The 13,237-nt window shown below is 35.5% G+C and overlaps 1 protein-coding gene across 3 annotated transcripts; it reads right to left on the bottom strand.

The window, feature by feature from the left end:
* Positions 1–5,263: 5,263 nt before the first annotated feature.
* Positions 5,264–13,229, bottom strand: LOC119068055 (ATP-binding cassette sub-family G member 5). Of its 3 annotated transcripts, none has more exons than XM_037171453.1 (9): positions 12,977–13,229; positions 10,428–10,557; positions 9,746–10,366; positions 8,883–9,679; positions 8,488–8,815; positions 8,285–8,423; positions 8,098–8,218; positions 6,091–6,371; positions 5,264–5,510 (listed from the first exon to the last, which is right to left on the bottom strand). In XM_037171453.1, exons 2-9 carry the CDS (start codon positions 10,553–10,555, stop codon positions 5,292–5,294), a joined length of 2,634 nt encoding a protein of 877 aa, XP_037027348.1. In that variant the 5' UTR covers positions 10,556–10,557; positions 12,977–13,229; the 3' UTR covers positions 5,264–5,291. The 3 variants fall into 3 exon arrangements, with proteins under 3 accessions (XP_037027348.1, XP_037027345.1, XP_037027347.1); XM_037171450.1 differs by lacking the exon at positions 12,977–13,229 and adding an exon at positions 11,876–12,075; XM_037171452.1 differs by lacking the exon at positions 12,977–13,229 and adding an exon at positions 11,162–12,042.
* Positions 13,230–13,237: the final 8 nt, after the last annotated feature.

The raw sequence follows: 13,237 nt of genomic DNA, 5'->3' as shown, positions 1-13,237 counted from the left end.
ATTCGAGCCAGTCAATCAATCGATAAATTAGATGATTTCAAGCAATTAACATGCATGCGGAAATGTAGACAATAACAAAAAAAAAAGAAATTCAAAAATAAAATCAATTGAATTCGGAACTTTTAGGTCATCAAGTCTTTAGTCAGGAACATGATACATGAATGTATATTGACGGATAGGAGGAAGTACACTTCAATCCATTGTGCTGTCTTTTTCTGCAAGCTGTGGTCTGATTTCTTATGTTGGAAAATATGTTTTACGAGTAAGTCTGATAGTCATTGTTATTGGAATTATAGTAATAATGAAAAATGAAGAGGAATTCTCATTTCGTTCTGTCGTACAGCCATACACCACATAGTCTCGTTATATAACAAATTTCTCTTATTTTACTAACTTCTTTATTTCTCCATAACGTGGGTGTAGTACAATTTATGTTGACCATTGAGAAAGATAGATTTGCTGAACATTCCCAATTTAGTTTTATTTCAACCTGACAGCAAGCATTTTTATTATCGGATCTATCACTTCATTTTATTGATCTTAGTGTTTTCAATCGATTATGAATGAATGAATGAATGAATTAATGAATAATAATTGTATTCTCTACTATTCTCTAGCCGAGTACAAGGCATATATATCACAGATATAAATATAAACATAAATAAATTCAATAAATCAAATTAAGCGTAAGAAATTAATCACTTAAATGCAAGAAAAAGGATCATAAAGCAAAAAGATAAGAAGAAACACAAACAAGCAACGAATATCAATATTAATCAAAAGTCCACCAAGGTGGTACGGTCAAATAACCTAATTATCAAATTGAATCACCAAAAAGGTGTCGTCAAATAGAATAAATGAAAAAATCGAAAAATGCATCATCAGCAATCAAATCAAATTAAATCACCGAAATGGTATCGTCAAAAAGAATAAACGAAAAAATCGAAACACCTGTCGTCAGTAATCAAGTCAAAAGAAGCAAACAGTATTTAGCAGGATGAAATTGAACCAAAAGTTGAATCGTTCGATAACATTTCGGCGAAACTCTCCTGAAGGTAACGTTGGGTCAGCATGGGCGGCAGCAAAGTTGAACAGACGACATGCAAAATTAAACGAAGAGTTCATCAGGTATTCACTCACGTCTGTATGTTGCTAAGCGAATCAGTGAAGGGTTGCGTAATGGATCCGCTGTACAACTCAATACGATCTCGAAGTGGTTGAGAGTTAACTTTCCTAGTCAACACATCGTGGATGAAGAAAACTACTGCGTTAACACGTTGTCATGCTAGTGATTGTAAGTGCAGTTCATTGGATCTATCAATCCGATTAATTTCAAATCTATTACTTTAACTTGTTGAGCATGCCTTTTTTGCTATAATAATAGCGTATGAAGAAGAGAATTTCGTTTATTTTGGTCGTCGTTGTCGATAACAGATTAGGAATTATCACATTTTTCGTTAGTGTGAGACATGAGGGATCCGATATTTCTAGACGCACAGATTCTGACAACTGTTATATTGTATGAAATTTTTGAATGTTTCCCAGTCCAAATTTTTGTTACACAACGACCAACTGGGATAAAAACCCAAAAAAAAAAACATTTAATCACGACAGAGTAAAGTTAACCAGGCAGGAGCGCTTGTTTGACTAGGGACCTGAATAATCTAGTAGCCCTTGATATTTTGCGAATAAAATTTTTCAATTTATGTCAGTGTTCATTTGAGTTCATTTTCATCCCATGTACATATTAGGTCCCTTATTTGACGTTTCGAAAATGAACCGCTCCTGCCTGGTTTATTTTACTCTGCCGTGATTTAATCTTTGTGGGTTTAGAAATTATGCCAACAGTGTATGATTATACAAACAAAGGAATAAGGTGGTATTTTGACAGAGTCAAAAAGAAGTTTATTTGCTGGAGAGGGTACTATTGGAGAGGACAGCAATGCAATCAATTCTTAATTTAGAAGTTGTGAATTTATACCCAAAGATTTGCAAAAATTATACCTTATTTTTTTAATTTAAATTTAAATCTCTTCGCACCGGCTACTGAACCGAATTTCGTTTTCGTTCCAGTGGCCGTTGAAACGATGGGACCATGGTGCGAAAGTGGAAGTAGATTTCTTCATGAGCTTGGTCGTTTGTTGTGCGAGAAAACCGGGGACCCGAGATCTAAGTCATATTTGTTTCAAAAAATTAGATTTCGATAATGGGCACTTTGGCCCATGAAAACGAGTTTTTGTAACTTCGTTTTTGTAACCAATTTTAATGTTTCAATAAAAGCTTCATATATTTTTAAATTGTGTTTGAAAAATGACGGGACACGAGTAGACCCGAACACTTCTTAAATAACCAATAAAAATTCATTTCTTTTTAAATTTTGTTATTCTTGTATCTTAAGGACTTTACATCTTACATGAATGCGGTCTGGTACAATTAACAAACCCACTTTAAAGGAAAATTAATTTGGTATAATTTAGGTTAGTATCGTAGAAGTGACTTTTAAATGTAATCCGTCGAGCATATACAAATGTCTATGTTTCAAGCTATGACTTAAGGGTTGCGTCTTAAATTTCACTTCAAAGAGACCAACAAGGACTATGCTGAAATGTTAAATTGTCATGCAAAAAGAGTGGATGTTTCTTACCGTTTGGTTCTACATTAACCTTTTATAACCGAATCAGTTTCACTTCATTTGTTTCAAATGCGGCTTAATATCGAACCAGTTTAGCTTAACTAAACTTTTTGCTATAATAAGAGAACACTGGCCAGAACCAATCGCTTATTTTTCCCATCATAGTTGTCGATAACAGACGCTAACCGTTTTATAAAAGGTTACGGAAAACGGATCTTGCAATAAAATTGAACAAAAAAATAATAATAAGAAGAAATAATCGTCGAGATCGAACAAAGCTAATCTGTGACAATATTTATTGTATCCAATTTGGCTCGGTATCATCATTTCTCCGTCTGCTCTTTAACTTATTTAAATATCAAACCAAATTAGGTATTCGAAAAAAAGATCATCGAAAAGAATTCATTGAAAATATTATATCTTCTCTACAGTTAGACTCACTTGATGATGAATGCAAAAAAAATGTATTGAAATGAATGAATAAAAAAAACACATACACAATTTGCTTCATCATTTATTGTTAAATGCCAATCGATTTCTTTGAAGAATTCATATGCTGTGCTGTGTGTTTCGTATAAAAATTGTAATTGTACAACTTACTGGCTACATTCGGAGGAAAATGCTATTTTTTCATAGTTTGTTAAATGTTGTTTCGCTTCAAATATATGTTCGCGATTCTGTAACTTTTTTTCTTCTTCTTCTTCGTTTTGATTTAAACGCTTGTAACAAAAATGTCATTTCAATTTGATTAATAATAATCTTTTACTCTCGCGGCATGAACTTATTTTACTTTTTAATTGATTTATGGAGAGACGTGTAGAACGAGGTCACAGTTCAGTATTCATTATTCTTTCAATAAAAAAATATCAAAACTCTGGAAAGCTGAGTTCATCTGCCTTTACTGCGTCTAACCCTAATTCATCTGATGCGATCGAGTAAATAATATGTATGTGGGCAAAGTGTTGCCAATATTTTGGCTCGGTTCACTAATGTAATTACTTCAGCGGGTTCAAATATAGTGTAGCTATACGTCATCTGGCTCAAACCCGTTTTCGCGTAGTTACTTTAACTGGTCTCTCCATGGAGGCAAAAGCACTCTACGGAGAATAGCGAAATGTTTGAATTTAAATTATAATTTTTTCAATTGACACTGTCAATAGAAAAAATAACAATTTAAATTCAAACATTTCGCTATTCTGTATGTGTAGTGTATGCACCCATTATATATTTTACTCCAGGTGCAATTTGTTGAATAGAATTTTATGTTTCCTACAGGTCTCACACAGACATAAATTCGGTCTTATTCCCGACCAACACACTTCAAGCATGAGTGGAACTCTAAATAGAGTACTGAAGCGGGACAGTGTATCAAATATCAGTAAAAAAATGTCATACAAAATAGTATTCTATTTGACAGCTAAACATTTCCGAAAAAAAGCTTCCGGAAGTACATTACTTAACAATTACATGCATCGAAAACCGTACTTTTCATGTTCCAAGTTCCAAGCAATATTATTGACTCACTCAGCACACTCAGTCTCGTTTTCGTGTGTTTATTGACCTCGGCTCTACAAGAGTCTTAGCGATATCTGGCTTAATCTTTCACAGACCACAGTCATATCAGCAATCTTATTATTGGATCAATTACTTCATTAGATCAAAGTATTTTAAAGATGAGATTCACTTCAAATCTTTTACTTCATTTTTTTTGAACAAGCGTTTTGCTATATAAGATCGCATTAGTTCAAGCTTGTCAATCAATCTTGAAGTCGTTATCGATAACAGATGATAACCATCCGTCATCAGTAGAGATCACTTTTTCCATTTTCCAATTTTTTTTTCTGTGAAATTGCAGATCTACATCTTGTAACGAACTTTATTCAGCAATTTGTTGTTACATTTTAATCGTAAAAAAATAGAAGCTCAACCTTTTATAGATGCCAAGCATATCAAGAGTGTTAATATAGGATCGATTCTTTCTTTTGATATGACAAGGCAAGGTTTTCCAAAGATTGCTAAGAAATCTTTTAATTTATTCAGGAGGACGTTGTGTTGCTGAGGGTTATCGTTTTAATTTACTTCTTTCTCTTTAGCATTTATTTTGTCATACTATTAGGGTGGGTTGTATTTTCATTTTGTTTTTATTTTAAAAGGCCTGACCCCAGGCTGTACTTAGAATTGAACAAGGAATCCGAAACTGAAAAAAAAATCAAAAATTGCCCTTGCCTCTTTTGATTTTCGAGGTCGTAGCGTGAGGTTGCACTCATTGCTGACTCAGGCATTTGGGATCAGAAAGCATTACTACTAACTGTAGTTAATAGCTTAGGAGCCCAACTATGAAATACCATAAGAACATCGCTGATCTACATCTTCACTCAAGCAGAGTAACTCTGTTAGTGTTCCCTACTAAGACTTTTCGACCGAAAATGTCAATTTTATTTGCAAATAAAGTCGACAAATTATGACATAAAACGTCGTGTGAGGTTTGTCTGAACATAAATCTCATAGAGAATCCAGTGCGGAAAAGTTTTTTGTTAACGAGTTAAAAATACTCTTTGGAGCGCTGTTTTCGAAGCCCAAAATTGCCAATTTTTTGTTAGAAAAATGAAACTAACTCCGATTCAAAATGTAAAAAAAAAATAATTTTTATTTGATTCTCTCATTTCTCCTTATTTTTTCTACGACAATTGAATATAAACGCACAACAAACAAAAATAAACAAAAGAACGGATGCGCCAATCAAAACAATTAGTGTTGTCCATTCAACATTGACCGGATCGAAGATGTGGAAGGACTGGTGCAAATTAGTTTCAAGCAAAATTGCGGTGCCATTGGGAACAGGACACGGATGTTGTATGATTATTTCCTGATGTTGAACCTAAAGGAGAAAGCAAAAAAGCAAAAATAAATTTAACAAAAGAATCCGATTGAAACTTTCAGCTTTTCTCATGTTTATTTTTACATAAGCCTTTGGCAAGTAAATATAAATAATAAAATTGGACGGTCCATAACAATGTTATGGTGTGGCGATACAATATTTGAGGAAGACGCAAGTCTTAAATCATTTAAATCGCTCTTATAATAATGGCGAAGGTAATTAATTATTTGATGAATATTCAGTGAGGAAATTGTACTTTTATTGTAATTAAAAAAGTGAACAAAAAAAAAACCGTGCCACATAATGACTGTCGTAAAATGATTGTAATGTTATCTCTTATGTACATCTATAGTACAATTTATATTTCGGTTGAACGGTTGTTTTATCATCACAATTAATGATTTAACCTTTCACAAAACGGAATGCATATCACCAGCATAATTATCGAGTCTATTACCTCTTCTGATTTTTACGAATATTTAACCGACGTCACTTTGGATTATATGGAGTGAACACCACATTACCTCCAGCATTATCTTTTTACTAATTTTTGTCTATAACAGATGAAAAAATGACTTACCTGTCTGTTTCTACACAGTTGTTGCGTAGCTGAATTAGTCAACGTATCATGACTAAATTCATTGACCAGAAGAACAGGATAAATCCAACGTTCCGGCGACACATATTCCATCCATTTCCAATAAAATGGTATCTCTTGAATATGAAGCACATATCCACCCACCGACGTTGTTAGATATATGATTATCAGGCTGATTGTGGCAGATATGGTAGATGTTGAAAATACGTGAGAGCAGAATAAGGTAATTGACTGGATGACGATGAAGTACAACAACATGTATCCTGAAAATAAATGGGGAAAATCAAAGATTAACGAAAGTTAAGCAAATTTGATGGTGGTGACGATGAACCAGATACAGTTCCATCAATGCCAATAATTTGTTTGATGTGACGATGCATCTCATAAAGAGACCTAATTTGGTGCGTAGAATGATTTGTAATAAAGTTTCCCACATTGAAAAAGACGCAAAATGGATACAACTCACCGTCACAACTCCACTATAAAAACCATTGACAAAAAGTCAGAACAACGATTGGAAACTAAGACAGAAAACATAAGGGTTCTGCAATATAACAAGCGCGATTACAAGTAACGTTAACCCATATATGCTGCCGACTCCCAGATTTTGAATTAAGTATTATATACAATATTCCGGAATTTTGGTGAATTCCATACTGAGAACTACATAGGAACGTAAATGGAGAAGTACAGTTTATGAATAGGACTCCTCCTAGCATTAAAACTCGTATGCAAGATGTCAAAAAGCCTCAAAATTTTGATACATAGTATACTTGTTTTAACTCACATTCGGAAGCACATTCGGATAAGAGTCTAAGAGTGATTTTTGTGAAAATCAGTTTACCGAAATCGGACCTATTTTTTTAGGTGATGTCTATGCGAACAGGTCTTAACCCAAATCCCTTAACACCGGCCTCAAACATTTTTTGTCTGACTTTGGTAACAAATGCTAATGTTAATGCTGGAAACAGTGTCGTGTCTAAGTTTGCTTCAATTGCTTTACCAGCTGGTCCACTCATACAAAACGCACTGCTTTTATGCCTGGTTTATGCATGGTTGTGGTGTATATGCACGCATAAGTAGAGTGTGATTATATGAGTGGTCTGGTGGTCTGTTAAAACATCAAAAAAAACTTAGAGACAAATTTGGTTCACATTAATTGTAAGCCAATTCCGTACATTTATTCAACGAGACCGAAGCGCCTTTCGATAGCAAGCCTTGCCCTACTGCAGTCAGCCCACTTAACCTATCCTATCGTAATTCACTTTACATCTTCTACAACCAATTCTTCAATTTCGCTCGCCGGTATCGGGAATACAAAAATTTGCAATTTGCCGTTTGAACCCAAAAATGTCTTTGACCGGAACCTGATTTAGTATAACACTAAAACGTGTCCTGAATCTCTCCTGAAAAATTCACATTTTCAATTTCAGGCTTCGGGTCAGGTTACACTTGACCTGATCCAAGCGTTATAACTTTCCTGTGACATCTGAAGGATGAGGGTTTTTTTTTGAGAATGTGGGTGAATGATTGAGTCGGCAGCGAAATTAGAAACTTTTCATTAGTTGTGATTAGCACTGAATTTCAATTATTACGGGGTGTTCTACCCTCTCGTTCCTAAATGATTTTTTGATCTTATTTTTTTCCAAGCGTTACATTGAATAGAGTCAAGACAGTGTCTTGAAGACATGTTAGTATTGAAGTCTTGAACGTTTTACTGTTGAGAAATATTCTGGTTCAAGTCAGATTCCCATTCAAGAATATAGGCCAAGCCAATCTAAGTTTCCAATATTGTCTAAGTTGAGGCGACTAGTTCAGTCAACCAATTTGAATGCGATTTGGAACCTGTTCCAACTATACCAATTTCATTGACCAAAAAGTTTGACACTTTAAGATGCTTTCAAATATATATATTAACTGAAATGCTGATATTACCGTATCATCACCACCGTTATTTGTAACTTTCTGAAACCATTTCACCCTACTTACCTATGTACAAGTAAATGTCGGTGTCGTTATTAACAGTATATGAGTACAGGCCAGCCATACTATGAGCTGGTAACAAATACGCCAACCAAATGAACAGACTCGGAGCGAAATTTAAAATGCACTGCAATGGAAATGTCGATTGTTTAGTGTGTAATCGTCAATCAGATTGTGGTAAATTGTTAAGTACTTGGGTCACGATGTACACAGTCCTTCCGTACAGTTTCAAATTAATGTCTTTCTCAGCAAATCGCCGATCCATTTGAATTTCTCTGACATGCATTAAAAGCAACGGCCAAAATCCTATTGCCATTATGCAGTGATGGTAGCTGAAATGTTACATGTTTTGGGATTAATCGCAGAGTTGTGAAGGATCTTCGATGTGCAACCAACCCCAATCTGTCGTTTAAATCTAACTTTGGGTCCGATGCTGGAATGTCCCAGAATATGAATCCCATGCACAATGACAATATAGCAGCAGCTATCAGCTTGCTAATCCACGTTAAAATTGATTCCGGTTGCTTGTAGGATACAAAGCGTTTTGTCAATGCAATTGATTGTTCCAGGAAACCGGAACGTTTCATGAAAATTGGTAATGCAGCTGGTGGTGGAAATGCTGGTTCGATGTTGTCATGTTCCCATGAGTTTGCCAACACATTTATTCTAGCCGATGATTCAATCATAGCTGCTGCCGACAAATCATCCAATGTAACTAAGTCAACTGAAAAATCATGGATTTCGTTGTGAATGCGAATCGACTAACCGACTATATGAGACTGTTGACTTACGATAATAATCAGCCGGATTTTTGAACGGCGGACACGGATATCCTAAAGAGCCCATGTGCAGAGGTAGATTCGATCGGCTTCCGGAAAAAATAGTACGTCCGCCCGAAAGCAGCAAAACACCCGAACACATTGATAAAATCTCGAAAGTTGGCGGCTGTAACGTCATTACGACAATTTTTCCACTATTGCACCATTGTCTCAAATATTCTACGAGGAAAAATGTGTCGAAAATGTCCATATTTGTTGTAGCCTGGTCCAAGATTAGAATGGATGCTTTAGTGAGCAATTGGCACGCAACACTAAGTCTCTGCTTTTCCGAGTGAGTTAGATGCGAAACATTTGATGTTCGCACTGCACTAAGTCCCAGATCTTCCACCAATATGTTAATCTTTTCATCCAGATCGCTTCGATCTTCTGGTCCACACAGCGACGCATGAAAGTACAGTGTACTTTGAACATTCATTCGGGTATCCAATGAACTAGATACTGGAGCCGGTACATAGCTGCATATTTTCCGCAAATTGCGTTTGGTAACCGATTGTCCATTGACAGCAATTTCACCCGATAATCGTTCTCGCAAACCGGCCAACGTTTCCATCAGCGCTGTACCTTCCGAGTGCGATGTTGCCATGACTGCAAACAGATCACCGGCTTTTGCGAACAGTGATACACCGCGTAAAGTGGAAGATATTTTCAGTGCTTGCACCATGATATTTGGATAGGCTAATCCTCGGTTTCCTGATTGATTTCGAGACAACGTGTATTCGTGCGTGCCATTTCGCAGATCCATGTCGTTTCTGAGGTCACAACACAATCTATTTGTTAGACTTAATGTTCGACTCGATGTAAAAATTGTTAATTACCTGGCCTCGTACTCTAATCGGTTGTGGTCATTGCCCAAAAGATCAGCTTCGCTATGCGATCGGTGTCCGTACTGTCTTCCTTCCATATAGCTCATTTGGTTCATTTGGGTCCCGGCTATACTGGCTCGACTGTTCGGTTTTCTCAAAGCGGCCGCCGACACATTACTCACGTGTCCATGGGCCCGTGAACTCGGTCTTGAATTATTATGAGCACCAGTCAACATTCGAAAATCTGACTCACTACGAAATTTTCGAAGGTTTTGCGTTTGACGCGCCTTAGTCGTCTCATTGTCACTGCTGTCGTACCCAGACGATCCACCATTACCACTAAATCCTTGCACGGAACTATTCCGATAGCCTCGGTTCACGTTACCGCGATTGTTTCTACTCGTAGCTTGATGCGACGATCTTTGTGAGTCATTATTTGGCGGGAAGACCCGTGGCAAACCGAATTTCAAATATGTGTACATGTTCGATCCTAACGGTGACTTTGGACCGTAACGAGGATGATTTAAAATGGATTGAACGGTTGTGTCTCTTAACTGGAAATTTCCATATGGCAAAGGAGATTTATCGGATGAGCCGAGAGCTGAATCCGTAAAGTCGGAATTTAAGTTTTGTCTGAAATTAGTTCAGGTGTGCTAATTACGTGAATCTTTTAGATGGATTTATTGCAACAAACCGGTATATACTCCAGGCGTGTAGATCTTCTGACGCAGCGATTGGAATGGGTGACTGTCCGTGCGGTAAAGAGTATCTTCTTTCTTCCGGTCCTTTCATTTTCATTGATGACATTTGATGGAGTTCCATTTCTTGAATAGAACCAAATATTTGAGTAAAATAGAGAAATTGACGTGGGGAATGTTAGAATGTTAGAATGGTTAAAGTGGTAAAATTTTCTTGAACCGACGATTACTTATAACAGAGTCAAAGATACGGTCTGGAACATCTTAGCAATTAAAAATTCGCTAATTTTAATTATCTCGACAGTAGATATACAACATCGTGAACAGTAGACAGTTTTACTTCTTCACCGGGCACGCACAACGCAATGTATTTAGCTAACGGAAACAATAAGTTAAAACTCATAACTGAATTAGCGAACCAGTGTGACACTTTTTACTTAAGACTTTTTGTTACATCACGGAAAGCCCGTAAACAACATTTTCAACATTACCGATGCGTATAAACAAGAATGTCCACCACAAAGTGTAGACGCGATTTTAATGGACATTTCTTACTTAATCGAAGTGATGATGATCATTTCGGATTGACTTATAAATTGGTTCAATGTTTTGGTATACGTTCAAAACCAGCAACGTGGTCCACATATTACGAACCGAAAAACCCGTCACTTAATTACGGTCGATAAATTACACTGTCCCCATTGTAATCACACATATCGAGTGTTTGAACTTACTTTAAATTACTAATGCCAACATTATTTCGGTAGTACAAATAAATTGTTTATGGAAAATATTGTACATACAGGTAGGCAAACTTCATTAAAAATTCTTTTTTCTTTCTCACGATTCCACAAAATTTATGCGAAATTTGCTTAACGCATGAATTAAATATTTGAATGATCATTCATCGTCTTAGCACCGTATGTACAACTACACACCCACATTTATATATATTGTATAGCTTCGCACATTCTTATAGAGAGTATATTTTAACATCAATGAAAGAATATAATATAAGAAAAAAAAACGACTAATCTTCATTTTCACAGTGTAAACGATCTTTAAACAATAAAATGAATTTTTTTTCTCCGAAGATTTTTTTTTTCGCGACACAAAATCTTTCTTTTACTGTTAGGAGTCACCGAAATATAGTCCGTCGACAATAAAAATCTGTTATCAATATCTCTTTAATAAGAATAACTTATCCACAAATATATTTCATGTTTTGTGTATATGCAACACTCAGATTTAGAACCCGTTATAAAACATTTTTTATTGATGATACACGGCCAATATTCTGTGAAACTGTGAAACGCTCCATTGTGAAACAGGTTTCACTCGAAAAATTCTCAATAGAAATTACAAACTCAAACACTTTTCAATTGCACCATTTTTTTGTTACTAAATAATGTTTGTTTGTTTTAAATTCAAATTTGTGACTTACTTCAGAATTTTGATTACACTAGTAAACCGAGCGCTAGATAATCATGAGAATAACACACAAAAATAACAAAGCATTTTAACTCTAAATTTTTGTGTTTTTTTTTCTCTCTACAATTTTATTTTAAAAATGACGTTCCATTGCTTGTTGATTTATCCACGGTATTGACTGTCTTATTCAACTTAACACATCTCCACACCTATGGGTATTATAGCGGGTATAACAATGTTGAAACTAAAGGTAGAGCAACAAGTGGTAGGGTAAATTGGATTTTCATTGGTATTTCGTACACTGTTAACCATTCAGAAATGGTTAGTCATGTGTTATTGACCAAAATAGGATATGACCTCTGGCTAGTGATCTCTTCTATAAGCAGCATATAGCTAAAGAAGTAAAAGATTGTCCGTCAAACGCTCAACGATAATTTAAACAAAACAAAGTAATAGAATTAATCGTAATATGTGGTCGTACGCCTGACGTTTATAAACGGTTACTCTTCGTCGTTTATGAATGGTAAGCGTAAGAGTGTGGTCTTTTTAGGTTGAGTGTCGAAATATAGCTATTTTCACTTTGCGTACGTAATAAATTTTCATTACAAAGGATGACAAACAGGAAATCAATTTTTAAATTCCCTCGATCTGGAATTCCTAGTTTGTTATTTCGCAATTTTTAGTTGGAATGAGGTACAACGAAATTTTTATCATCGCTTGCAAACTTTTAGGCTAATTTTTTGGAATGTTTCACACAAAAATGCGACTCTGAATTTCCTCATAAACCACGAGTATCAATACCTGCTGCATTTACCTTAATTTCTGCAAATGAAATAGCTTAGCACAGGTTTTTGAACTTATACACATACACGACACACGTACCGTACAATATTATATACACCATTAATACGACACATTGAGGATAAGGCGTGTGAGTTGAATGGAATATGCATCATAATGTGTGTGGTGAGGTGCGCAAAGGTAAAATAAAGATTCGTCTCATGAGCTAGTGTGTACAGAGTATGGAAACCAATGGATTGCATTGTAGTGGTTTTGGTTGATTAATCTGATTGTTATATCAATTCAGTTTATAATATTTTCGGATGATACCCACCTGGTTCATTTGTTTACTTCTGTAGTCCATGACTAATTAGATGCGAATCTGGGTTGGTTTCTCGTATATGATGCTCTCGATTATGTCGCGCAGGAAATTTTTATAAATATTTATTCCAGCAACTAATATTTACGATATTTACGTACGGGGTTTGATTAATCAATTAGCAACGGTTTTCCGGTTTCCGTGTAGATGCCGTAGATTAACCGAATGAAATTCCTTTACTGTTTCATTTATCGAAGAAAAGTGGTCGCAATAATA

The sequence above is a fragment of the Bradysia coprophila genome, assembly GCF_014529535.1.
Source record: "Bradysia coprophila strain Holo2 chromosome X unlocalized genomic scaffold, BU_Bcop_v1 contig_173, whole genome shotgun sequence".
NCBI classification, from domain to species: Eukaryota; Metazoa; Arthropoda; class Insecta; order Diptera; family Sciaridae; genus Bradysia; species Bradysia coprophila.
Note: the sequence above shows the minus strand (reverse complement) of the source record. Positions and strands in the feature narration are given on the sequence as shown.

Excerpts from the sequence above, each read along its gene's own strand:
- LOC119068055 (XM_037171453.1), bottom strand. The coding sequence starts at position 10,555 with ATGGAACTCCATCAAATGTCATCAATGAAAATGAAAGGACCGGAAGAA. Across the intron at positions 9,680-9,745 it reads CGATTAGAGTACGAGGCCAG|AAACGACATGGATCTGCGAA; the intron begins GTAATTAACAAT and ends TTGTGACCTCAG. Across the intron at positions 8,219-8,284 it reads CTGTGTACATCGTGACCCAA|TGCATTTTAAATTTCGCTCC; the intron begins GTACTTAACAAT and ends TTTCCATTGCAG.